General features: G+C 58.9%; 2 protein-coding genes across 3 annotated transcripts; one reads left to right on the plus strand and one right to left on the minus strand.

Moving 5' to 3' along the window:
- Positions 1–1,067: 1,067 nt before the first annotated feature.
- RNF215 (ring finger protein 215) lies at positions 1,068–8,061 on the plus strand. Of its 2 annotated transcripts, XM_069496863.1 has the most exons (9): positions 1,068–1,422; positions 1,714–1,857; positions 2,345–2,416; positions 2,496–2,581; positions 3,013–3,169; positions 6,550–6,666; positions 6,743–6,886; positions 7,126–7,228; positions 7,318–7,414. In XM_069496863.1, exons 1-9 carry the CDS (start codon positions 1,135–1,137, stop codon positions 7,338–7,340), a joined length of 1,134 nt encoding a protein of 377 aa, XP_069352964.1. In that variant the 5' UTR covers positions 1,068–1,134; the 3' UTR covers positions 7,341–7,414. The 2 variants fall into 2 exon arrangements, with proteins under 2 accessions (XP_069352964.1, XP_069352963.1); XM_069496862.1 differs by having other exon boundaries at positions 7,126–8,061.
- A 1,666-nt stretch (positions 8,062–9,727) lies between these two features.
- CCDC157 (coiled-coil domain containing 157) lies at positions 9,728–22,732 on the minus strand. Its single transcript, XM_069496861.1, has 13 exons — positions 22,621–22,732; positions 19,207–19,255; positions 18,240–18,498; positions 16,228–16,399; positions 14,892–15,534; positions 14,112–14,189; positions 13,586–13,776; positions 12,182–12,358; positions 11,864–12,032; positions 10,926–10,953; positions 10,669–10,825; positions 10,137–10,225; positions 9,728–10,048 (listed from the first exon to the last, which is right to left on the minus strand). The coding sequence occupies exons 3-13, from the start codon at positions 18,485–18,487 to the stop codon at positions 9,799–9,801; spliced, it is 2,202 nt and encodes a 733-aa protein (XP_069352962.1). The 5' UTR covers positions 18,488–18,498; positions 19,207–19,255; positions 22,621–22,732; the 3' UTR covers positions 9,728–9,798.
- Between the last annotated feature and the right edge of the window lie 41 nt (positions 22,733–22,773).

The raw sequence follows: 22,773 nt of genomic DNA on the forward strand, positions 1-22,773 counted from the left end.
AATTTTTTGTATATAATGAGCAATAGGGGTCCAATTTAATTTCTTTTCCTGATGCCTTAACCTGATTTCTCAGCACAATTTACCAAGTAGTCCACCACACTGACTCATTTCATTGCCCCAAACGGAATGCTTCCTCTGACACACACCATGTTTACATGTGTGGGTCAGTTTCTGGCCTGTTTCCTACCCCGCCTGCGGTCTTCGGCTGATAATTACAGTCTTATTCTCCTATCTCACTCTTCTTCAGGTCGCTCACGTTATGCAGGTGTTTAAAATTCTTTGAATTTTTCTGGCAAAAACAGTGTCATGGCTCATCAGGCCTTTGCCCTTTTATCAGTGTGCAATTTTTAAAATGCTCAGGTTTCAGACTGAGCCAGCTCCCCGCCGCTCCAACCCCTGGAGAAAAGGACAAGTTTTCGGACAACAGCGGAACTTTCACATTCCAGTAGGCATTCGAGATTATTTGTTGGTGGGTGTTGGTTTTATATCATGCCCATTTCACAGATGGGGGAAGAAGTGACCCCGCCTCTCTACCTCACAGAGGGACTGTGACCTGCCTCATGGCCCCCAGCCTCTCCCCCTGCCCCTCTGGAACCCTTGCCTCAATCTCCCCCGTCTGCCTCCCACATCAAGCTCTGGTTCTTAGCCTCCGGCTGCTTGGGCAGGTCGAGGAATGGAGCCCCAGGGAAGAGGGGGGTGTGACTTGGCCCTGGCCACATCGTGGGTCTGTTGGGCCGCGGCAGAGCAAGGGCCAGCCCCCAGGCCTCCAGATGTCCCTCGTTCCTGACCTTCTCGGGTTCTGATCGTGTCTCCGCCGCCCCAGGTCTCCCCTTCCCACTGTCTCCTTCTGGTCTCCGCGGTCTCGTCCGGTCCCTGCGCCGAGACCCGGGCTCCACCCCTCTCCCGAGCGCCTGTGGGAGCCTTTGCTCTCCTCGGCCACCAGGGGACGCGCGCGGCCCAGTCCGGCGCTGGAGCCGCCGAGCGCCCACCCCGTCCCTGCTGGAGCCCCGCCCCGTCCGGCCGCAGCCCCGCCCCTCCCGACGCCCCGCCCCGTCCGGCCGCGGCCTTGCTGTCTCCGCTCCCCCCGCGCCCGGTACCCCCGGCCTGTGTCTCGCCAGCTCGCCGGGTCCGGCCATGGGCCCCGCCGCTCGCCCTACGCTGAGGTCGCCACCAACGCCTCCGCCGCCGCCGCCCCCATTGCCGCTGCTGCTGCTGCTGCCCCTGCTGCCGCTGTGGCTCGGCCTGGCGGGGCCTGGGGCTGCGGCGGACGGCAGCGAGCCCAGGGCCGGGGCGGGGCGGGGCGGAGCCCGCGCCGTGCGGGTGGACGTGAGGCTGCCGCGGCAGAACGCTCTGGTCCTGGAGGGTGTCAGGATCGGCCCCGAAGCCGACCCGGCGCCCCCACTGGGCGGCCGCCTCCTCCTGGTGAGCGCCGCGGAACCATCTGGACGACTTACCTACACCCCTCTCCCTGCCCCCCCATAGACCCCGCACCGAGACCCAGCCTTCATCCTGGACCAAGCCCTGATAGTCCAGCGCCCCCTCCCCAGGCTGCCCAGGCCCCCAGCATTCAGGCTCCCAAAACCTGAGATCCAGATGCCCTCCCCTGCGAACTCATTCCCAAATCCTGGCCTTGCATCCCCTGTGCCCGACCCCCGACCCCGGCTCCCTCTTCCTTCTCCTGCCTCCCTCTGCTCATGGCCCCTTGCCACACAGATGGACGTCGTGGATGCCGAGCAGGAGGTGCCGGTAGAAGGCTGGATTGCAGTGGCATACGTGGGCAAGGAGCAGGCGGCCCAGTTCCACCAGGAGAATCAGGGCAGTGGCCCACAAGCCTATCCCAAGGCCCTAGTCCGGCAGGTGCAGGGGGTGTTTGCGGGGGGTGGAGGGATGGAGGAAAGGGTTCCAAGACATCTGCTGGAGCCAGGCTACCAGATGGGCACTAAGGAGCTTCCAGAGAAACCCTGGGCCTGGGTGGGTCAGGGTACCCCAGTTTGGAGAATTGAGTCAGTATGGTGTCAAAGCAGGGGGGTGAGGGGAGGCCAGAGAGAGGTCAGGAAGCTCGACTGGGCGCTGAGAGTATGAGATGGGGAGTTCCTGCTGGGGCCCCGTGGGGGAACTGCCCTGCTAGGACCAGGGAAGGCACAGCAGTGTTTGGATCCCACAGAGCATCTGGAGGGAAGGCAGGAGGAATGAGAGTTTCTGCCCTTGACCTCCAGGAGCTTATAGCTGGTCCAGGAGTTTCACTTACCGCAGGGCCAGGAGCTAAGAGCAGCTGGGGCCACGGGTGGTTAGACTGGTGTGTGGGCAGGTATATGCGAGACTCCTGCCTTCTGTCCTCCTGCAGATGCGGCGGGCCCTCTTCCTGGGAGCCTCTGCCCTGCTTCTCCTCATCCTGAACCACAACGTGGTCCGAGAGGTAAACCGGAGCAGGCTGTGAGGGTGAGCAGGCTGGGGAACAGGGACCAAGGCCTGCTGACCTCCCTGTCCCCCTGCAGCTGGACATATCCCAGCTTCTGCTCAGGCCGGTGATCGTCCTCCATTATTCTTCCAATGTCACCAAGCTGTTGGAGGCACTGCTGCAGTGAGTTGGAGTCAGGCTCCGAAGGACTGTGCCTGGGAGCCTGGGTGCTGGGGGCCCCTGCATCTCCCATGGGTTCAGGGGTCTCAGCCTTAAGACTGTTCTCTACCAGGCTGAAAAATGGGTGAGCGGACAGGCAGGAGGTGCCAGGGTCTGGAGCCTGGAGGTGGCTCTGTGGGCAGAGGGGACTGGCCCCAGCAAGGAGAAAGCCAGATATGTGATTGACCAGCTCTTCCCTGGGCTTGTGGGCTTCGCTGGCTTGGCTGGTGTGAAAGCTGGAAAAACCAATAGCCAGGAAAGGCCTGGGGACCAAAGCAGAAGGCCTGCAGGGGTGACATTCTAGCGTATCCTTCTCCCACAGGGATGGGCTGGGTGGATCCATTTTGTTTCCCAAGGGCCCTTCCATCAGGCCCCTCTGTGACTTTCCCTCTCAGGAGGACCCAGGCCACAGCTGAGATCACCAGTGGAGAGTCCCTGTCGGCCAACATTGAGTGGAAGTTGACCCTGTGGACCACCTGTGGCCTCTCCAAGGATGGTTCCGGAGGATGGCAGGACTTGGTATGCCTGGGAGGCAGCCGTGCCCAGGAGCAGGTGGGTGCTAGCCAATTACATGGGGCCTGGGGGGGGGGAGGCTCAGGTGGGGCCACATCTATGGCCTCTCTTGCAAATCCTGTGGCCTCTCCCCGCCTTGGTGGCCAGGACAGCCACTCCCACCCACAGGAGTGAGTGTCCAGTGACATGATGCAGGTGGGCCACTCCATGCAGTACCTGGCCCAGAGCCTTGTGCATTGGCGTTAGCTGTTGTGTGATGTTCTCCTGCTCAGAGGCCATCTTTGGCTCCCCACTGACTGCAGAATAAAGTTCAGACTCCTCAGCCTGGCTTCACAGCTCTCTTGAGCACTCACTTGTCCTAGTTTTCTAGTCCTTTTCCCATGCTCTGGTCACCCTGTGCCATTCCTGTCTTCCACACACGCCCTGCCAATGGGCCTTGTCCACGCTTGGCTGTAGGCGTGGACCGCATTTTCCTCCAGAACTTTTTTCATAACTCATCGTGCTGGCCTCCTCTGGAAAGCTTCTGTCACCCCTCAGCTTGAAGGTCCTCTCTCCCTCTGCTACATCACCACGCGCTTTATCAGGCCTTTCCAAGGGCTCTGCGTGTGCTGGGAGTGTGCCTTTGTCTCCTGACAGCCAGGGCTGTGTTTTATTGCCTCTGAATTTCCCAATTTTTCGGCATCAAGGGGGTTCAAAGGTATTCTGTCCACAGGCATTTCTTGAGTCCCTGCTCTGTGCAGGACAGTCACACCCAGCCTCCTAGTGCGCAGCCTCCAAGCAGGTCTGGGCCAACGTGGGCCATGCAGGGGCAGCCTCAAGTCAGGCAGACTCAGGTTCAAATCCTGGCTCTGGGCTGGGCACGGTGGTTCACACCTGTAGTCTCTGCACTTTGGGAGGCCGAGGCGGGAGGATCGCTTGAGACCAGGAGTTTGAGACCAGCTTGGACAATACAGCAAGACACCCATCTAAAAAAATTTTTTTTAAATTATCCGGGCATGGTGGTGCATGCCTATAGTTCCAGCTACGCAGGAGGATCACTTGAGCCCAGGAGTTTGAGGTTACAGTGGGCTATGGTTGTGCCACCACACTCCAGCCTGGGCAACAGACTGTCTCTAAAAAAAAAAAAAAAACAATCTGGCTCAAAGACCTTAGCTGAGTGGTCTTAGGCCAAGTGTTTAACCTCTCTGGTCTCATGTTCCTTATTTGTTAATGCATGGGCAGCCCACACAGATTTCTGGACAGGGCAGGCACTTGGTGAGAGGCCAGGAGGTGGGAATGTGCACAGTCTGCAGGTCGGTCTGGCTGGCGCAGAGGGCAAAGCTGCCTTGGCCATACTGCCAGCCAGGGTCGGGGTGGGCCTGTGCAAGTCCTGCTGGCTGGGGTCGGCGTGGCCATGGACGCTAAGGTGTCCGAAGGGTGTCTGGGGCAGGTATCTCAGTGGGCTCTCAGCCTTGATTCCAGGGCTCGGTCACCATTCCTCCAGAGCTGTAGCACCCACGTATCAGGAAGGTCTGCTGAACCATGCCCTTACTGCTCTGACGACAAGCCCCTGCCCTGTCCTCCCGCCTCATCTGGGGCTTTCCAAGTTTCGCTGAGCCCGGGAAGGCTAGGTCTATGCAACGGAGCCTCAGGCTGGCCACACCTTCAGGCCACCCAGCGCTTGCTGGCTGCTCCAAAGCACAGAGTTCTAGAGCAGGCTCTACCCTGGAGAGCTTGCGCTGCAATGGCCATGCAGTTGGTCTGCTGTGGGCCAGCCTGGCTCAGCATGGCATGGGACTCAGCATGGCATGGGACACAAAGTCAGGGCAGCTCCAGCCTGGGACTCATCGGGGCCCAGTCTGGGGAGCAGATAGGCCAGAGGTATGCTGTCACTCTGCTGGGGTGAGCCCTGAGCTGATGGTGGGCACAGGACCTTTCAGGGCATAGCAAAGGCACCGGAGCTCAGCCCGGAGCTTGGGGACAGCTTATGGAACAGGTGCCACTGCCCAGCTGCAACTGGAGGGGAAACTGGGGCAGGACAGAGCAGGGAGCTGGGGCTCACAGACACGTCTCAGTAATAGCCCCAAGAACATCTCCACTGCGAGCAAGAGCAACGTCTTGTGGCGCTAGCAGCACCCAGCCTCATCTAGAGTAGTGGCCTCTTTAACATCAAAGCATTTCTCAGCTCCTCTCCCCGCACACGACAGCAGGTGAACTTCAGCACTGGTCAGGGAAGAACATGATGGCAGAGAGCCACTCGGAATACAGAAAGCTTTTAGATGACTATTTATCAACTGTAACATGTCTCTAGACGTGTGCGGTGGCGTGCCCGTGGGGGACAGCGTGCCGTGTTTTGTTTCCTCTGCTACATCCTTGCCCGAGCCAGCTATTGGGTAGTCAGAGCCTAGCAGCACCCTGCATGTGTGGGAGTTAAGTCAAGGTCCCCCCAGTACCTCTGCCCCCAGCAAGGAGCCTAGGACCCCCATGTTTTAAAGTGTCCTGTCCGTCGTGTTTCCTTTCCAAATGCATGCATTCCACAAAGACCACACGAGGCACTGGGACTACAATGGTGACCGTGTCAACCCTACTAGTGGTTCCCTCCTACCGACAGCAGGACATGCGCCCCCAAGGGCAGCAGAAAGGAAATGCGCGGTTCGAGTGGGTGTGAGGAGGGCTCGGCAGGGGGTGGGTGGGTCTTGGGGGCACATTTGCCCAGCCATGGTGTTCAGGGAGAGCTTCTGGAGCACAAGGTGTCCGGGGGTGTTTGCCAAGGGAGAGGGCAAGGATGAAGAGAGTGCCCAAGACAGGGAACAGTGTGTGGAAGGGCACAGACATGGGAGGAGGCCAGGAGCATGGGACACTGAGAGGAGGGAGGTGACGAGTGAAGAGGGGGCACCGCAGGGAAGGGTGTCAGGCAGGGGAGCTGCGGGGTCAGGTGTGCGAGTGAGAGCCCTCTGGCTGTGCGTGGGAAGTGGGTGGGAAGGAGCCCATGAGAACCCCTAGGAGAGCCAAGCAGCAGGGCGTGGGTGCCGGCTCCCTCTGAGACTGAGGGTGTGCCAGCGTTCACCCTGGGTGGAGGTGAGTGGGTGATGGCAGGGCCTGGGGAAGTATGGGGTAGGGGTGCGGTGGGAGGGTGACTGGGCGCTGGGCTGGGCAGTCTTTGAGGCTGCCAGATAGAAGCTTCCATGAGTACAAAACACCAGGTTTGTTGCTGAGAAGAGGCCTGGGCTGGGGACAGATGTGGGTCTTCTCAGCAGCCGGACGGGGAGATGTGTAGGGTGGAGGCAGACCCTGAGGAGGAGCACACAGGTGGGAGGGACACCGGCCCTCGGCACACCTCACCTGCTCGAGCCCTGGCGCTCCTGGGGTGGCTGTTCCCGAGTGAAGAGTATGGGACAGCCCCGGCGTCCTTGACACCTGCTTCCCCACCCCCCCACAAGCCCCTGCAGCAGCTGTGGAACGCCATCCTGCTGGTGGCCATGCTCCTGTGCACAGGCCTCGTGGTCCAGGCCCAGCGGCAAGCATCGCGGCAGAGCCAGCGGGAGCCCGGAGGCCAGGTGGGAACCAGCCCGAGGGAGCCCCGGTGCCCCCAACCCTTGGGCCTGCAAGACGGTGCCTGTCCTCTCCCCGCAGGTGGACCTGTTTAAGCGCCGTGTGGTGCGGCGACTGGCGTCCCTCAAGACACGGCGCTGCCGTCTGGGCAGGGCAGTGCAGGGCCTCCCGGAGCCTGGCGCCGAGACGTGCGCCGTGTGTCTGGACTACTTCTGCAACAAGCAGGTCAGTGCCGTGGCAGAGAGCAGCCATCGGCTGAGCTGTGATGCCTCCCATCCGACTGCCGAGACCACCCCAACCAGGTCCTTCTTCCAGCCCCCGCCAGGGCTACAGAAAGCAGAATTATGGGGGTGGGCAGGCCCCGGGGTTTCAGTTCCCCAGGTTGGGTGAGGGGCATGGTACCAGGCACCCTCACCTGGAGTCCTGTCCCCGTGGCCTGAGCCCTTCCTCTCCAACCCCTACAGTGGCTCCGGGTGCTGCCCTGTAAGCACGAGTTCCACCGAGACTGTGTGGACCCCTGGCTGATGCTCCAGCAGACCTGCCCGCTGTGCAAATTCAACGTCCTGGGTGAGCACCAGGCGTGGGGCCCCTTGGCCGATGCCACCTGGCACCCACCTGATGCCGCCATCCCTGTACTTTTTCCTCTTCCCTTGCAGGGAACCACTACTCAGATGACTAGCTGCCCCCGCTGGACTCTGCACGTGCAATGGACTCCTCTTACCTGTACCCTGCTCTCAGCCTGGGCTACTGGGACAGGACAGTGGGATGGACGGGACAGCAAGCCCTGTGGGTGGGAGGACAAGGGCCCCACCATATCCACCCACCCCTCCACAGCCCTGAGGATGCAGGGCTTGGAGCTGCCATGCAAGGAGGAGAGGTTGCTTTGGGGCCCTTCTCTGGAATCCTGGGACATCTGTGCCTACCCTCGTCACAGGCAGCTCCCAGGTCACTGGGGGAAGAGAAATGTGGGGCCAGTGCAGCTGTCCCCAGGGCTCTGGGGGCTCTCTGTGGCCTGCCAGGGCATCCCTGAGGGCTGAGGCTGTGGTGGCCAGGTTTTGTGCTTATTTATTGATGGGGTGGACCGAAGGAAGAACTGTCTGGTGTTGGGACACCCTGGCCCGGCCATCCTTCCGGGCATGTCTTGGTCTAAGCTGTGAAGTTAAACCCAGAGACTCCTCCACTGCCTGTGGCCCCGGGACTCCTGGGTCCTGCGGCCTGTGCAGCTGGGCCGCCTTCCTGGGCCTGCCTGGGCCCCGAGGCCTTAGAAACCATCTAGTCCTGTACTTCCGGTTGGGCTGTGTGTCGCTGACCAGGATACTTGAAGCCACAGGAAAAATGTGGTGCATCTTCCGGGGCATCCTTTTTTTTTAAAACAAACAGTTGGGGTTGGGAAGGTTTAATAGTAAAATAAACATGGATATATTTTAACATAAAATGTAAAATTGTATGGATGTTTTAAGAGAAAGTCACCTTGGGTTCTACTGCCTGTGGTAGGTGGAATTCTAAAGTAGCCCCCAAGATCTCCCCCTGCTCCCCCACCACAGACACGCCTTGTGTAATCTCTGAACTGTGACTAAGGGATTTCACGCCCATGACTAGGTGCTGGGTGGCACAGCTGACCATAAGACAGGAGCAGTATCCGAGTGGGCCTCACCTAACCACATGAGCCTGTGAAAAGCACACTTTTCTCCAGCTGCTGGAAGAAGAGGAAGTCAGGAATTGGAAGCACGAGGGGGATTCAGTGCCCGAGAAGCTCTCGGTTGCTGACTTGGAGGACCAGCAGCAAAGAAATGAGGACCAGTCCTACAGCCGCAAGGATCAAACTTCTGCCAACAACCAGAGCGAGCTTGGAAGTGGATTCTTTCCCAGAGCCATGGCAGGGGAACGCAACTTAGTGGATACCTTGATCTCAGCCTTCTAAGACCGGGCGCAGAGAACTCAGCCATGCAGAGCCTGTCTTCTGACCTCCAGAGCTGAGGGCCAATTGGTAAATGGATGCTGAGTTGCTGGAGGCCTGAGAGAGTTGCTCAGCTGTGAGGGGCCCTTCCCTTGGGCCTGGGCACAGGCCTCCTGCTCAGGGCTGGCTCACCCCTGTGGGGGGCGGGGCGCTGGGGCCCCTCGGAGGCAGAAGTTGGGCAGACCCGGCTGTGCCAGTCCGCTCTGCACACAGCACTTACTGACTCCTGTTAACTGAGGCACGCTGCCTGGCGGCCCCCTCACCCAGGAGGATGCCACAGGCAGCTGGGAGCGTGCACCCTGAGAAGTCCTTAGCAAGACCTCAGAGCCTGTCCTTCACAGAGGAGGTGACTCAGGGCAGGCTGGAGGCTTCCTTAGCAAAACTTGATAGCTGTGTGCCTGGTGTGGCTGGTGGCATCAGTGCCCAGCCACTGGCATCCTGGGCTGGGTGGGCCCCAAGGGACAGGCCTGGTCAAGCCAGGGCTGGCTGGGGTGTCCAGCTCTCTGGTTTGCAAGGCTTTGCCCTGCCTCGAATGGCCTCATGGGGCTCTGACCTCCAGGATTTAGAGAAACCCTTTGTGACTCTCACCATTTCCTAAATGCAAGAAGTTCCTCAGGGAAAGGGGGCCTGACGTTCTTGGGCCCTTCATGTCCCCAGCCCCAGGTTCAGAGCCAGGGTGGCAGGCTAAGGGCACCGCTGCCGTCTGCCTGCCTCTGTGAGCCCAGGGCCAGGGTCCCAGCCTCTGACCCCTTGCTTGTCTCAGGTGTCCTCACTGGCCCTTCCCCGCACACCTCCACCCTGATCCTCCTCTCTGTTGGTGCCAGTCACTGAGTCCAGGTTTACCCCTTGGCCCTTGCTGTGGGGATAGAAAGACGGCTCTTCACCTGGCCCACGCACTAGAAGCTTCCTTCTGCCCTTGGTGTGCTCTCCTCTCCCATAGTTTGCCAGGAAGGAGGCAGGAAGTGCCCATTTACTGAGGGCTCATAGTGCCAGGACTCTGCTGGCCAATGACCTGCATGGCTGGAGACTCAGTGGCCCCTGCCCAGGTCAGGGGAGGAAGGGCTGTCCCCCCGACTCAGCCACGCTGTGAGGCCAAGATTGCTGTGGGTACGTGGCAGGGGCTTTATTGCAGTGGGTGGGTTGCCAGCCGCCTGCCATCCAGCCCCAGCCCTGCCGCAGGCTACATGGGCCGCTTCTGGGGCTGGTGTGCAGATCTGGCCTGGCCCTGGCCTGGTGACAGTCTCCTCCTCAGCCTGGCCAAGGCCCGGATGGGGTTCTGGGCACAGATGGCTGAGTGGGTCACATCCTCCAGGGAGGACTTGCTGGGCTGGCCGCAGGGCTGCTGAGGTGTGGATGCTCGGGGCTGGCCTGGCAAGGTCCTGCTCGCACTGCCTGTCCTGCTGCCAGGAGGGTGCCATTTGCCCAGGGGCCTGAGGGAGGACCAGATCCAACAGCCCATGAGCGAGGGGGACCACTCCACCCACCCGTCTGCCCCGCCTCTGGCAGAGCCTCACTCACCCTGGGGATGCTCTCTGAGCCTGCGTAGGGGGTGCTGCTCCCTGAGTTCCCTTGCTGGGAGGGGACCAGAGCTGGTCCTGCGGGATCAACTGCAGAGAAAGCCAAGCTCAGGAGGGCCCAGGAGGCCCCTCCCCACTGCACAGAGAGGGTGTCATAGCTGGGGATAGGGAAGGAGGGCCCAAACCCATCACCTTGGTCCCTTCCCTAAGGGGAGGGAGTAAGAAGCCTTCTAGGGCCCATCCTCAGCTGCAGACCCTCAGGCAGGCAATAAATGTGGGAAGGCTGCTTTTCGACAAGGCTCTGGCTACATGTGAAATACAGGTACGAAGGGCTATAGGGGACTCTGGAGCCAGAAGGCACTGGATCCCTATCATCCTCCGGCCTCGAAACGTGGAAGATGTTTCACAGAAGCACAGCCTAAAGCCACGTGTGTTGAGGTGGGCTTTCAACAAGTTCCCACAGTACAGTCCAAAGACCTCTGATGGCTAGGGTCTTCCTCCAAGTCCCCAAGGGCCCACCCTCTCAGGCCCACCTTGAGGCCCCCATGCTGGGCCACCTCCCGGATTTTAGACAGCATCGCCTGGAGCCGCCCGTTCTCCTCCTGCAGGACCCGGATACGGATGTCGTTGGCTTGCACTTGCCTCTCCATGTCGTCCGTGACGTTGCCAGAGTCTGCAGGGACATGTTGTCTGGGCCCCCACACCCCACCGGGTCTCCCTCTCAGGCCCAGTGGGATGGGACTGCAGAGGCCAGGCACACCAGTGGGTGGGGGGCCTGGCAGGCGCAGGCGAGCTGGGCAGAGCACTGGGCCTCCCATCTTGTCTTCCTGCTCCTGAGGCCTTGTTCCCCCATCCCTGTCCCCCCGCCGCTGGCTGGGAAGGTGACCACAGTATTAAAAAACTTGAGAGCTGGGTGGGCCCTAGAGCTCGCAGAGGACTTAGCTAATAAGCAAGAGAGCAAATCTCTTCCAAGGCCGCCTGTTTTTGGCGGGCCAGAGAAAAAGTGAGCCGTGCAAAACCACACAGCCAGCACTGGGCGTGAGTCACGGGCATTCAGGAGGTTGCCCTTTCGCGCGGCTGTGGGATGGATGTTTCCTTCCGGCTGCGTGACCCTGGGCAAGCTGCTGCCCGCTCTGCTTCTCGCTTTCCTGGTTTGTCAAAAGGGGCTGCTGACCGCCTTGCAGGAAGGTTGAGGGGGACACAGGGCCTGGCGCTTAGTGCTCAGGAGGGATGACTTAGTGTGAGCAGCTGCCCTGAGCAGCTCCCCTGGACACTCTGCGAACGGACACCGCCCAGAGCTTTAGAGGGCTGGAGGGGCTGGGAGGAGAACCTGGGTCGCCTGACATCCAACCCTGTGCCAAGACGGGGACCTAGCACTCCTGTGCCGTGGGGTCCAGGACACCAGCCCCACAGCGTGGTTTGGGAGAGACACCAGGAAAAGGGATGTGGGGAAGTAGAGCGAGGGCATGTGACATGGTGAAGAGCATGGGCTACAGAGACAGCCACTCTGGCTCTGCACTTGGCTCTTGTGACTGGGGGCAGTCACATCACCTCGGGGCTTCCACACCCTGTCTACACAGGGGGAGGATAACACACAAAGCACCTCTGTGGTGCTGGCCACCCTTGCTGCAAGCTGGGAACTGCAGCGCCCAGTGTCCTGCCCATCAGAGCCCTCAGCTGCCCACCCCGGGCCCCGGTGTGCCTTTGGCACCATCCCTGGTCCCCTACTTTGGATCTGGGCTTCGCTGGGCCTGTGCAGGTCTGGGAAGGCCACCAGCAGCCGCTCCCGCTCCCTCAGCTCCACCAGTTGCCGCTCCAGCTCCAAGATGGTCAGCCGCAGGTCTGTGGTCACCTGCTCCAGGCCTTGCTTCTCCCGCTGCAGGCTCTGCAGCAGCTCCTGGGCAGGGGGAGGCTTAGGCCTGGCTCCTGAGCCACATGCTCCCGGCTCCCCTGGGGACACGGTTCCCAACCCCCAGACGTGAGACAGGCCTGCAGGCACTCGGGTGGCTGGAGGCTCCTCTGGTGAAAGGGAAGAACTGCCCTCACCTGCTGGGCCCGGAGCTGGCACTGCCCCTGCTCCCTCTCGCCCCGCAGGCTCTGCAGCTGCTCCTCCACGCAGGCCCTCTGGGCCTCAGCCTCGTCCAGGCTGCCCCGCAGCTCCTCGCGCTCCTGGTCCAGGCTGTCCAGCTGCTGCAGCAGGGCGCGCTGCTTGGCCTGCAGGGACTGGGTGGGAATGGATGGGCAGGGAGGCCATTAGGCCCACGGGGCCATGCCCAGCCACATGGGACTAAAGAGGCTCCAGTATCTGCTACCCTCCCGGCCGCTGCCCTCGGGCCGTGTCTGTGCATAGGCGAGGCTGGCACAGCAGAGGGCAAGGGCAGAGGGAAGCCCGGTGGCACACGTGCCCCCTGGAAAGCACTTGGCTGACTCTGGGCCTCACCCCACCTCTTCCCAGTCACAGTCCCCACTTGGAGAGGAACTCTAGGAACCAGGCTTTTCTCAGAAACCTTAGGTGCCCAGTGTCACATCAGCCCATGTCACTGAAACCCACATTGCCCGACACCCACAGAGTGTAAAGCAGGAAGAGCCCACGCTGGTGTGCTCTGAGTCCGGGCTCCACCTCTCACTAGCCGTGCGGCCTTGGGCCACTTCCTTAACCTCACCAAGCCTGTTTCTGCATCCTTAAAATGGGGATGACAACAGTATCCATCTCCTACCCTTGTGGCAGGGAGTGAGAACGAGAGGACTGCAGAGCCTGAAGCCCAGTGCCTGCGTCACAGCAGACACCCAATACGTGGTGGCTGTGACTGTTTGCAAGACCCTGAGAAAAACACCCACTGGGGAAGAAAGGATTTCCCTATCCAGGGCCCGTGCCTGACCCTGGGGACACTCAACTGGGCTCCTGGCTCCCTGCTGAGCCTTTGTGGGTAAGCCCAGCCAGGACAGCCCCCAGATCTGCCCCCTTCACTGGGTGGCCGGTCACCTGCTCCCTCAGCCACACCCCTGGGGACTCATGTGAGACCCCACTGCCCAGAGTACAGCTGCAACGTGGCTCACCCTCTGCCCTTCCTGTCCTTCCCCTGGGTGATGGACTGATCACCAGCCACTGGTGTCCCGCTCAAAGGCCACCTCCTCCCAGAAGCCATTCTGGATTCCCATGGCAGATGTGGCTGGCCCTCCCTGGACCCCGGCAGCACTTTCTCCGCCCCTCTTAGCCCTCTGGCAGGAGAGATGTGGCATATCTGCTCATCCTTGCCTGGTGGGGAACCCTTCAGAGTGAGGCCTCACTGGGCAGTATCTGTCCCTGGGTCACTGTTCTCCCAGTCCTGGCTCAGGGCAGACTCTCTGTACACAGATACATAGATGAGCCCCCGACTCCCTGACAGTGGAGCCCTCTTCCTGCAGCCCACATCGTGGGCACCCAGGGCCTGGCGAGGCCCCCAGGCTCACCTCCTGGTGGCGGACCATGCTGTCGACGCGGGCCTTCTCCTTGTCTAGCTCCGTGCTGGCCCAGGAGATCTGCTGGCTGGCCCCCTCCAGCCGCCCCGCCAGCAGCTGCACCTGCTCCTCCAGCTGCTGCACTTGCCTCTCAGCCGCTGCCCTGCGCTCCCCTTCCTCCTGCAGCTGCTGGGCCTTCGCCTCTGCAGGGTGGAGCGGGTGTAGGAGGTGTAGGGCAGGGGAGCCCTGGGTGCAAGTCCCTGTACTACCTCTGACCCAGCTGGGACCAGAGGAGGGGGTCACATCCCATCTCCGGGCGTCAGTGTCCTCAGCCACATAATGGGGCTCTGGACCCCTCACCCAAAGTGGGTTTGTAAAACAGAAGGCGCTCTCTGGGTGGGAGGTGGCACCCCAGCTTGGTCATCGCCCAACAGTGTGGACGGTCAGGCCCACCCTTTATCTTTGTCCTGGAAGCTCAGGGGACAGAGATGGAGGGTGCTCGTCCAGCGGTGGCACAGCTCGAGATGGGGCTTCTTACCCACAGCCTGCGTGGACTCCTGCTGCTGCTTCAGTTCCCTTTCCAGGGTGGCCACCTTTTTCTTTAGGTCACTGGTTTCTATGGCAGCCGAGAGAGAGGCCCTTCAGAGGCCCCTTGGACCGGGCCAGCAGCCTTCACGCCCGGCGCGCCCTGCAGCGTGGAGGCAGCCCTCTCGGTGCAGAGGGGCCACCCGGGGTTACAGGAGCTCTGGGGAGGGCCAGGGGGTGTGGGCCCCGTCCACCCTGCTCCTCACTGGCTGGCTGCCATGTGTCTGCACCTCTGGGCCTCGGTGCCCTCCATGGAGCCAACAGCAAGGGTGAGAAAGAGCAGTGACTTGCCCGAATCCCTCAGGCCTCACGTCAGCAGGTGCTGGCCGACCTCCAGCGCCAGTAACGGCATCTCTGATGGCTTTCACCAAAGCCACAGGAGCCGCTGCGCTTGGCTGGAGGTGCCAGGGGAATTATCTCCCAGCAAGTAACCCTCCATGACCAGCAGAGTGAGTGGGTACATACCCCAGCCCCCTCCCTCCTGACAGGACAGGTCAGAGACATCTCCTGGCATTCCCCAGTGGGACTGGGCTCCGGCTGCTCAAGATGTCACTGTCACTGCTGGATAAACAAACCTTTCTTTGCTGCCTCCCCTTCCCTATTTCTTGCCCACGCCCCAGCCTGGGTTTCTTCCATGCGGATTGCTTGTACTCGAAGCCCTGTCCCAGGAATGCCCATGCTAAGGCTGTGGCAGTGCCCTGGGCACTAGGCGTCCGGCCCCTGGGACACAGACCTGTGAGCAGTTGCTGCTTGTCGCGCTCCCACTCTGCCAGGCGCTGCTCAGCCTCCTCCGCCTGCCGATGCCGCGCCCCCCTCTCCTGCTGCAGCGCCTGCTCCAGCCTGCCCGCCTGCTTCCGCAGTCCGGCCTTCTGCCCCTCGGCCTCCTCCAGCTGGGCCCTGAGGGGCCCGACAAGCTGAGAGAGGGCCCCCACGTGCTTACTGAGGCGTACCAGGTCCTTGCTCTGCTCTGCTGCCCAGTGGCCCATGGTGGCAGCAGGCAGCGGCCTGAGCCCCATGCTGTCCTGCACCAGCTGCTGGAACTGGCCTAAGGACGAGGGCAAGTTCTGGCTCTGACACAGGCTGATGACCACCTTGCCCACCTCCTGCAGGCTGCCCTGGACGCTGGTGCACGCATCACAGGGCACCAGGGCCGTCTCAATGGTCTGGCTGTGGACACTCTTGGTGTTCTTGGTCGTGGCTAGACACTGCGGAGAGACTCTTTCAGGGATGGTCTCTGGCTCTTGGCAGGTCTGGGGCAATCTTGGCATTCGGGAGGGGGCCTTGATGAACTTGGCAGTCATACGTTCAGGGCTCCTGGCTGGCTCGTCCTTGGCTGTGGCCTTGGAGGTGGGGGTTTCCCCTTGGTTTTCCCTTTTCTGTGGTCAGGAAAAGAAAAGAAGGCAGGTGAGAGAGATGGGCCTGGGACTGACCAGTTCTGAGAACGTTCTGCGATAGCCTTGCCTGAGACACAGACCCTCAGAAGTTATCCGACACCAGCATGACCAGGAGAGAACCACCTCCCTCTTTTCCGCTGACTCACCTTACCCAGCCAGGCCCTGCTCTGCCGCCCCCACCCCCGCCCCAGGCTTGATGTGATTACACGCGTGATATCGGGAGGGTAATGGTGATAGTAACAGCTGCCGGTTACAGGGGTCTTGCTTAGTGGACTTGCCTGCTCTCATGTCACTATAACCACTCTCACTCTTAGTTCTCTCCCCGACATGGTGATGGTGGTTGTTCCCCACTGGGTGGTTGTGAGGATTATGGGAGAAGCCATAACAAATGAGGCTTATATACCCCCATTGTACAGATGAAGAAAACTGAGGTTCAGAGCGGGGGGTTCAGAAGCAGACTTCTCCAAAGTCTTGCACCATAAATGGCAGAGCGAGGGAGCCCAGACATGGTCCCCAAGGCCTGCGTTCTTAACTGCTGTCCTGTGTGGGACTTGACTGGGAGGGCAGTGGGGAGCCAGTGAAGGATGCGGCACACACGTGGTACCCCGGGAAGCTGGAGCTGGGCAGGGTGTGAGGGTGATCACAGTTGGGAGAGGGAGGGTGGGTCCAACCCACCTGGGGGGCCGCCTGCTGGTAGAGCATGCCCAGCCTCAGTAGGCTGTTCCAGAAGCGTCGCACCGTGAGCCCCACAGACATGCAGGGCCCTACAGCCCGGGCGGAAGGCATCATCTGCTCTGAGCCAAGGGTCTCCAAGTAGCTCGCACAGCTCTGAAGTAGCAGCAGGAGCCTATAGGCAGAGATGCCAGGGTTGCTGGGACCTTGGCTGGTGCCAACATGCTCCCTCACACCACACAACTGACAGCTTCCAGCTCTGGGGAACTGGCCCAGGCACCAGGGCCTTGGAGAGTCTCAGCACATGCTGTTGGGCTAGCTTCAGATCCAACCCAGGGGTCACTTCAGCTCAGTTCAGGGGGCTTCTTGTGGTCCTCCTGGGTGGCAGCACTTCTGCCTGGTTGTTTCCCCACTGGACTGGAAATTTCTGAGAAGCTAGGCCTGGCCTTGCTTCAGTTGTATTCTGAATCCTTGGAAAGTTCTGGGTGAATAGCTGCCTTATATCAAGCGGTCCAGAGCCTTTCCAGATGACAGAGCTGAGACCTGGAGAGGGGAGGAGCCTGCGCACAGCCACAGGGCGAGTAGGGCAGGGCAGGGGTGTGTGTGCAGTCTCCTGATCCCAGGCAGGGGCTTGTCCTACAGGGCGAGCTGCTTCCGTGACAATGGAGATGTGAGGTAAAGTGCAGCCAGGTCTCTATCCTAACCTCCAAGTTCAAAATTAGAGTCAGGTGCTAATTTTAAGGAAAAGGAGTGTTAGAAAGATAAATGGGGTCTTGGGCAGACAGGGCCTGGGGGAGGAGGTGCCAACCACCTCCAGGCCCTGCCCCTCTTTGGCCAAGGTGTCTGTCCTCCTCTGTGAATGGGGACAACTGGCACTAGGGAATGGGAAAGCATCTGGACATAGGACAGAACACGGCCTCAACAGAGCCATCTGCCCAGACAGCTCCACCCTTGTGGTGGGAGACTGCTGTGCCGCCTGTGTCCTTAGCCATGATCCCATCCATGAACTGAGCTCCTCTAAAGGCTACACCGTGGGCTGGAGGCCATGGCCCTGACCTCCAGGCTTCCCAGGCTGGTCTGGGTCTCAGACCCAGCAGCCTCTGCCAGCAATTACTTATACACACAGGAGTCCGAAGGCTCTGACTCAGCCAGAGGTGGGCAGAGGGGTCAGGCAGGGCGGGGGCATGTCAGCGACAGCTTCACAGAGAAGAGGGTAGTAAGCTGGGCCTTGATGGAGGAGTGGGGGTCAGGGCATTCCTGGCAGAGGGACAGCAGAGTGCATGGTGCAAAGCCGCAGAGGAAGGAAGGTGTGTTCTGTGCTCACACACATCCAGTCCCTCATAAGTTACAAATGGTGATTTCAAACCAAGGGCTCCTCTAGGCCTCAGGGTGGTAACCCTGCTAGGGTCCCTCTCACATCTCTGCTGCCTGCCTGGCCCCGATGGCTTTATTAGCGTGCAAGGTTTTTGAGCACAGGGAGCCTGGGCTGCGGTCCCCAGGAAGTAGAAGGCTGACAACCACGTTAACCCTAATGATAGCACGGAAGTGGTGGGGCTGCAGGGGCGTCCACTAGCCTCTTTCCAGCAGGGCCGGGATTTGGAAAGACACGTCCCATGTCTGGCCTTGTGACAGGCAAAGGGAACAGCACAGCCCGCAGGACACCAGGGAAAAGAGCCTGGGATGGAAACTTCGAGCAGCAGCTCTGGTGTCTCCGACACACAGAAACCCCGAGGGAGCAGCTGGGAGTGGCTGGGAGGCAGCAGCCAGAGCTGCGGTGCCACAGAGACCAACAGGCCGCAACTCCCTGAGAGAGCCTAGCACACAACACAACGGAAGGTGAGATCGCTTTGAGGTTCCTGAGCTGGTCTGGTCCCCGACAGGTACTCAGCCAATGGTGAATGTTGTTCCCAATGTCATCACCACCCCTGGAGGAGGGGGTGGGCTTGTGCAGCTCCTACTGGTTTAAGGGGTGGGTGCCAGCATCCTGAGATGACCAGGTTGGTCAAGGCCCTCACCTGTCAATGACGAGCTCCAGCAGCACGGCGTGGGACAGCTGCGTGAACTCGGGGTCACCTGGAACATGGTCATAGTGCTCCAGCAGGGCCACCATGTCGAGGTCACAGGCCACACGGTCAGGGAACTTCCAGGACGGGAAGCGCACAGGCCCGGCACGGGAGAACACGTCTACGATGGCGCCCTGCAGGTCAGTGAGGTCCCTGCGCAGACTGTCCATGCAGGCCTGGCTGCCCAGCAGGTGTGTCATCCTCACAGCTCCTGGGGCAGAAGAGAGGGTCCTGGTAGCCAGAGCCATGAGCTGCTGCTGGAGGAACCCCCCAAAACCCTAATTTGCCTAGTGGCTCCTAGGCTGAAAGTCCACTGAAGAACATGGGGAGAGGTCTGTTCCCCAGTCCCAGGTGACAAGGCTTTTCAGGACCTGATTCTGGGCAGCCTTGCCAGCCTCCCTGTCACCCACTCTTCCCCATGCCCCAGCTGCTGAGTCTATCATCCCACAAGTCCCCTCTGAGAGCCTGTATGTGCCAGGCCCCTGCTAAAGGCTGAGAGGACACAGCTGTGAATAAGAACATGCCTACCATCCTTCCTTCCCAAGGCGAACCCTCGAACATGGGCATAGACAACTGAAAGAGTTATAGCTACAGTGTGGTGGGGAGTGTTGGGCCACACCAGGCCACTGTCTTCTCCCGCCTAGGCCACTGCAGCAGGTTCCAGCTGGGCCACAGGCCTGCCTGCTCCAGTCTGATCAACTTCAGCTCCAGAGATCTGGGCCAAACTCTATCTGACCACATCACACTAGCCAACAATGCCTCAGGACTCCCTGTGGCCTGTGGGAGAAAGGCCACCTCCGGCCACAACTCCCACCCTCCATGTAAGTGCCTGCCTATAGAGCTGGAGCGACTGAGTGTGTCTGGCTCTCATACAAGACTGTGGGCTCTGGGGCTCTGGGTCAGAGGCTCATCCGAGTACCTGGCTTCCTGTCTCCAGTGCAGGCCTTGCCCGAGCAGCTCTTCAGTCCCTGGGAATGGATGAAAGTGAGAGTGAGAGAATGCACAGTCAGGCAGGGCTTCCTGGGGGGCAGGGTGGAGGCTATCTGGGAAGAAGGGGAGGGTGTTCCAGGCTAGAGCAATGGGGTGAGGGAGAGGACAGTGGGATGCCTGCCTTGAGCCTGAGCAGAGGGCATGCTTCAATAGTGCCAGTTCTGGCAGGGCGCAGTGGCTCATGCCTGTAATCCCAGTACTTTGGGAGGCCAAGGTAGGAGGATTGTTTGAGGCCAGGAGTTGGAGACCAGCCTGGCCACACAGTGAGACCTCATCTCTCTCTCTCTTTTTTCCTCACCAATATACTAACTAGGATCAAAACCCCATCTCTACAAAAAGTAAGAAAAATTAGCTGGGTGTGGTGGCACACACCTGTAGTCCCAGCTACTCAGGAAGCTAAGGTGGGAGGATCACTTGGGCCCAGGAGTTCGAGGTGCCAGTGATCTGTGATCATGCCACTGCACTCCAGCCTGGGTGACAGAGCAAGACTCTGTCTTTAAAAAATAGTGCTAGCTCTGATTAAACCTACTGTGTGCCACTTCCCCAAATCTTCCTCCTTTATACAGAAGAGGAAACTGAGGCTCTGGAAAATTAGGGGGCCAGCCCGATGTCATTCACGGAGCTGGGATTCTCAGTCCAACATCTCTGTTCTATTCTCAGGCCATGCTGCTTCTAGAGCAGCAGTGTCCAAAAGAAATAAAAGGCAAGCCACATACGGGATTTTAGATATTCTATTAGACACTGATGGGGTACAGGAAATGCTACCCCAAAATACAGCACCTTGGAAACTGAGAAAACTGCAGAAGCAGGAAGACCACAATCACCTTCCCCTCATCCATTTCCCTGAAACAGGCCACTAGGAAAGTCCCTCTCTGACCTTCTCCCTCCCTTCTCTTCTGTGACAGGTGTCCTGCCCTATACCTAGTTCGGAAGGAATGTCACAAAGGGACACCTAGAAGAATCTGAACAAATGGGTCTTGCTAAATTCTCCCCCATTTATTACTCATACTTCTGCACAATTGTCCATAAAAATACACAGACCACCCCATTTCTTTGGGTCTTCATTTATGAAGGCTCCCATGTTAGGGAAAAATTTATTAAATAAATTTGTATGCTTTTCTCTTATAAATCTATCTTGTTATAGGCATCTCAGCCATGAACCTAGCAATGAGTGAGGAAAAGATACTACTTTTTCTCCCCCACACATTAAAAAGAAATTAAGAAATTTAAAAATAGGCAAATTATTTTAAATAACATTTTATTTAACCCAATATACCTCAAATATTATCATTTAAATATGAACTCAAGATAAAATTATTAAGGAGATTTTTTTACATTCTAATTTTTGGTATTATGTCTCAAAGCCCAATGTCTATTTGATACAGCACATTTCTGTTTGGACCAGATACCATTCAAGTGCTCGAAAGCCACATGGGCTGGTGGCTACTGTATTGAGCAGTACAGGTGGAGAGGGTCAGATGCTATGTGCTCATCCAGCAAATGGGGACCGATTAACAACTATGTGCCAGGCACTGTGTCAAGACCAGGGACAGAGCAGGGCACATGGAGCCCTGTATTCCAGGAACCACCAACTATGTCTGACAGTCTTTGCAAGAGGTAAGCTTGGGTGTGTCAACTCCACCCACATGATGGGAAGTGATGTGTGTCCACCCCACGACACTCACACACACAAACACACACACATCCCACACACATGCTGCCTTGGCAACTATCTCTCATGAGATACTGCTGCCCAAGAGATTTTATGTCCCCAAGGAGGGAGGTGGAAACAAAGGGAAACAACAGACTAAAACATTCTGGGTTTCCTTCTTGGAATGAGCATGAAGTAAATAAATAAAGCAAGCAAGAAGCCCCAACCTGGGAGCAAGCGTATTCAGGTGGTAAAGCATCCGGAACTCATAAGCTTGCTTGCGAAGGCACCAAGAAACATTGATCTGTTCACTTTCAAACAACTACAGCTGCCGTCCGAGGCTATCTCGGGCTATCAACTCCCATTAGCTTCTGGTTCAGATAAGCAGCAGCGAATGCCAGAGTATCAAGACTATCCAAGGTTACCTCATGTTTTTTCTTCTGAAAATTGAGGTTATGCAGATATAGGCATGGTTTCAGAGGCACTTAGGTGTGTGTCAAGTGAAGGAGCATTTGACATGGGCTTTCTCTGTAATTCCTCAATCTTGAGTGGAACCCTCAGCCTGAAGCTGTCAGCCCTGCACTGTATCTTGTGACCACACAGGTGACAGCACTAATTGAGCCAACTCTGCCCTTAGGGAGCAGCAGCGGCTAACTGTGCCTCTTTAGCCTCGCTCCTCAGTTGCCTGGGGCTCAAGGTGGACTTTTGACTCCCAGGGAAGGGCAGAAGCCCTTCCTCCACTCCCATTCAACGCTCAAGCCTCTCTGAGAACCAGTACTCTACCACACTGGTAAAGATTATTCCCACCTCCCAGCCAGTGTGCCCACTGAGATTCAAAGTCACCACCGTGAAAACACTTTGGAAACTCTAAAACCAACTATATGGCAATTGTCAGTCTCTGACCTGAGGTGGTTAATCGCCTGGATCCCTGGGGACACCGAAGGGACCGAGTGAGAACAAAGGACTAACTAACTGCACTAATAGTGGAGTAAGACTGGCTTGAGTTTGGATTCCCACTCCACCAACTTCGAACTTCACTGTCCTTATCTGCAGATTGCTACAAGGAATAAATGATGTAATACGTGAAGTGTTTGGCACAGGGTCTGGCTCATGGTAAATGTTCAATACATCCTAGCTATCATTATCATTCCCCATTAATAATAACAATGACATAAACCAGCTGCGATGTGTGTGGGGGAGCGGGGAGGGGAAGAGGGTCAGGGTAAGGAGGGGATCTCAGGAGAGGGAGAGAAGCCTGCAGGATTGGAGGCCTGCTTCTGGGAAGCGAGGGGCGTGGCCTGCAGGGCCGCACCTGTGGGAATGGGGGGTGGAGCCTAAAGAAGCAGCCCTGATTTGAGAGGGTCCCGTGGGGCTTACGGGCAGGGCTATGGAAGGCCGCAGGTAGAACTTAGAAAAGGCAGGCCCAAGGGAGAAGGGACCGGTGGGAACTGAGGGCGTTGTTCTGAAAGGGGTCTTTGGAGGAGGTGGGCCTGGAGAGAAAGCGAGAGCTGTAAGGGAGTAGGAAGGCGGGGCTTTGAGGCTGCAGGCCTGAGGGGAGAGGGGCTCTCCTAAGTGAGAGGCCAACGGGAGGGCGCAGGGCCCGTGGGCTGCGGGGTCGGAGGGGGCGAAGAATTGGCTGTGGGGTAAAGGAGGGGTCGGGGCTGCGAGGTCAGGTGCTGTAGAACATCTCACCTGCCTCCAGCGTCGCGGCTTCGGCCTCTGCGTCTGGCTGGCTAGTGGAACTGCTCCTGGCGCGCCCACGGCTTCTGGGATCCCCTAAAACCCCTATCCCGGCGCCGCGGCCGCTGCCATGGCAACTGCGTCGCGGGCTACGGCGCCCGCGGG

This window comes from Eulemur rufifrons, chromosome 21 (genome assembly GCF_041146395.1).
Source record: "Eulemur rufifrons isolate Redbay chromosome 21, OSU_ERuf_1, whole genome shotgun sequence".
NCBI lineage: Eukaryota > Metazoa > Chordata > Mammalia > Primates > Lemuridae > Eulemur > Eulemur rufifrons.

What these genes read in the sequence shown, in the direction of transcription:
- CCDC157 (XM_069496861.1), bottom strand. Translation starts at nt 18,487, where the DNA reads ATGACACACCTGCTGGGCAGCCAGGCCTGCATGGACAGTCTGCGCAGG. An exon ending in GCATGGTCCGCCACCAGGAG is followed by an intron (nt 12,359 to 13,585) that starts GTGAGCCTGGGG and finishes ATTCCCACCCAG; the next exon opens with TCCCTGCAGGCCAAGCAGCG. An exon ending in CCCAGCATGGGGGCCTCAAG is followed by an intron (nt 10,226 to 10,668) that starts GTGGGCCTGAGA and finishes CTTTCTCTGCAG; the next exon opens with TTGATCCCGCAGGACCAGCT.
- RNF215 (XM_069496862.1), top strand. Translation starts at nt 1,135, where the DNA reads ATGGGCCCCGCCGCTCGCCCTACGCTGAGGTCGCCACCAACGCCTCCG. An exon ending in ACCACAACGTGGTCCGAGAG is followed by an intron (nt 2,417 to 2,495) that starts GTAAACCGGAGC and finishes GTCCCCCTGCAG; the next exon opens with CTGGACATATCCCAGCTTCT. An exon ending in GCAGCCGTGCCCAGGAGCAG is followed by an intron (nt 3,170 to 6,549) that starts GTGGGTGCTAGC and finishes CCCCCCCACAAG; the next exon opens with CCCCTGCAGCAGCTGTGGAA.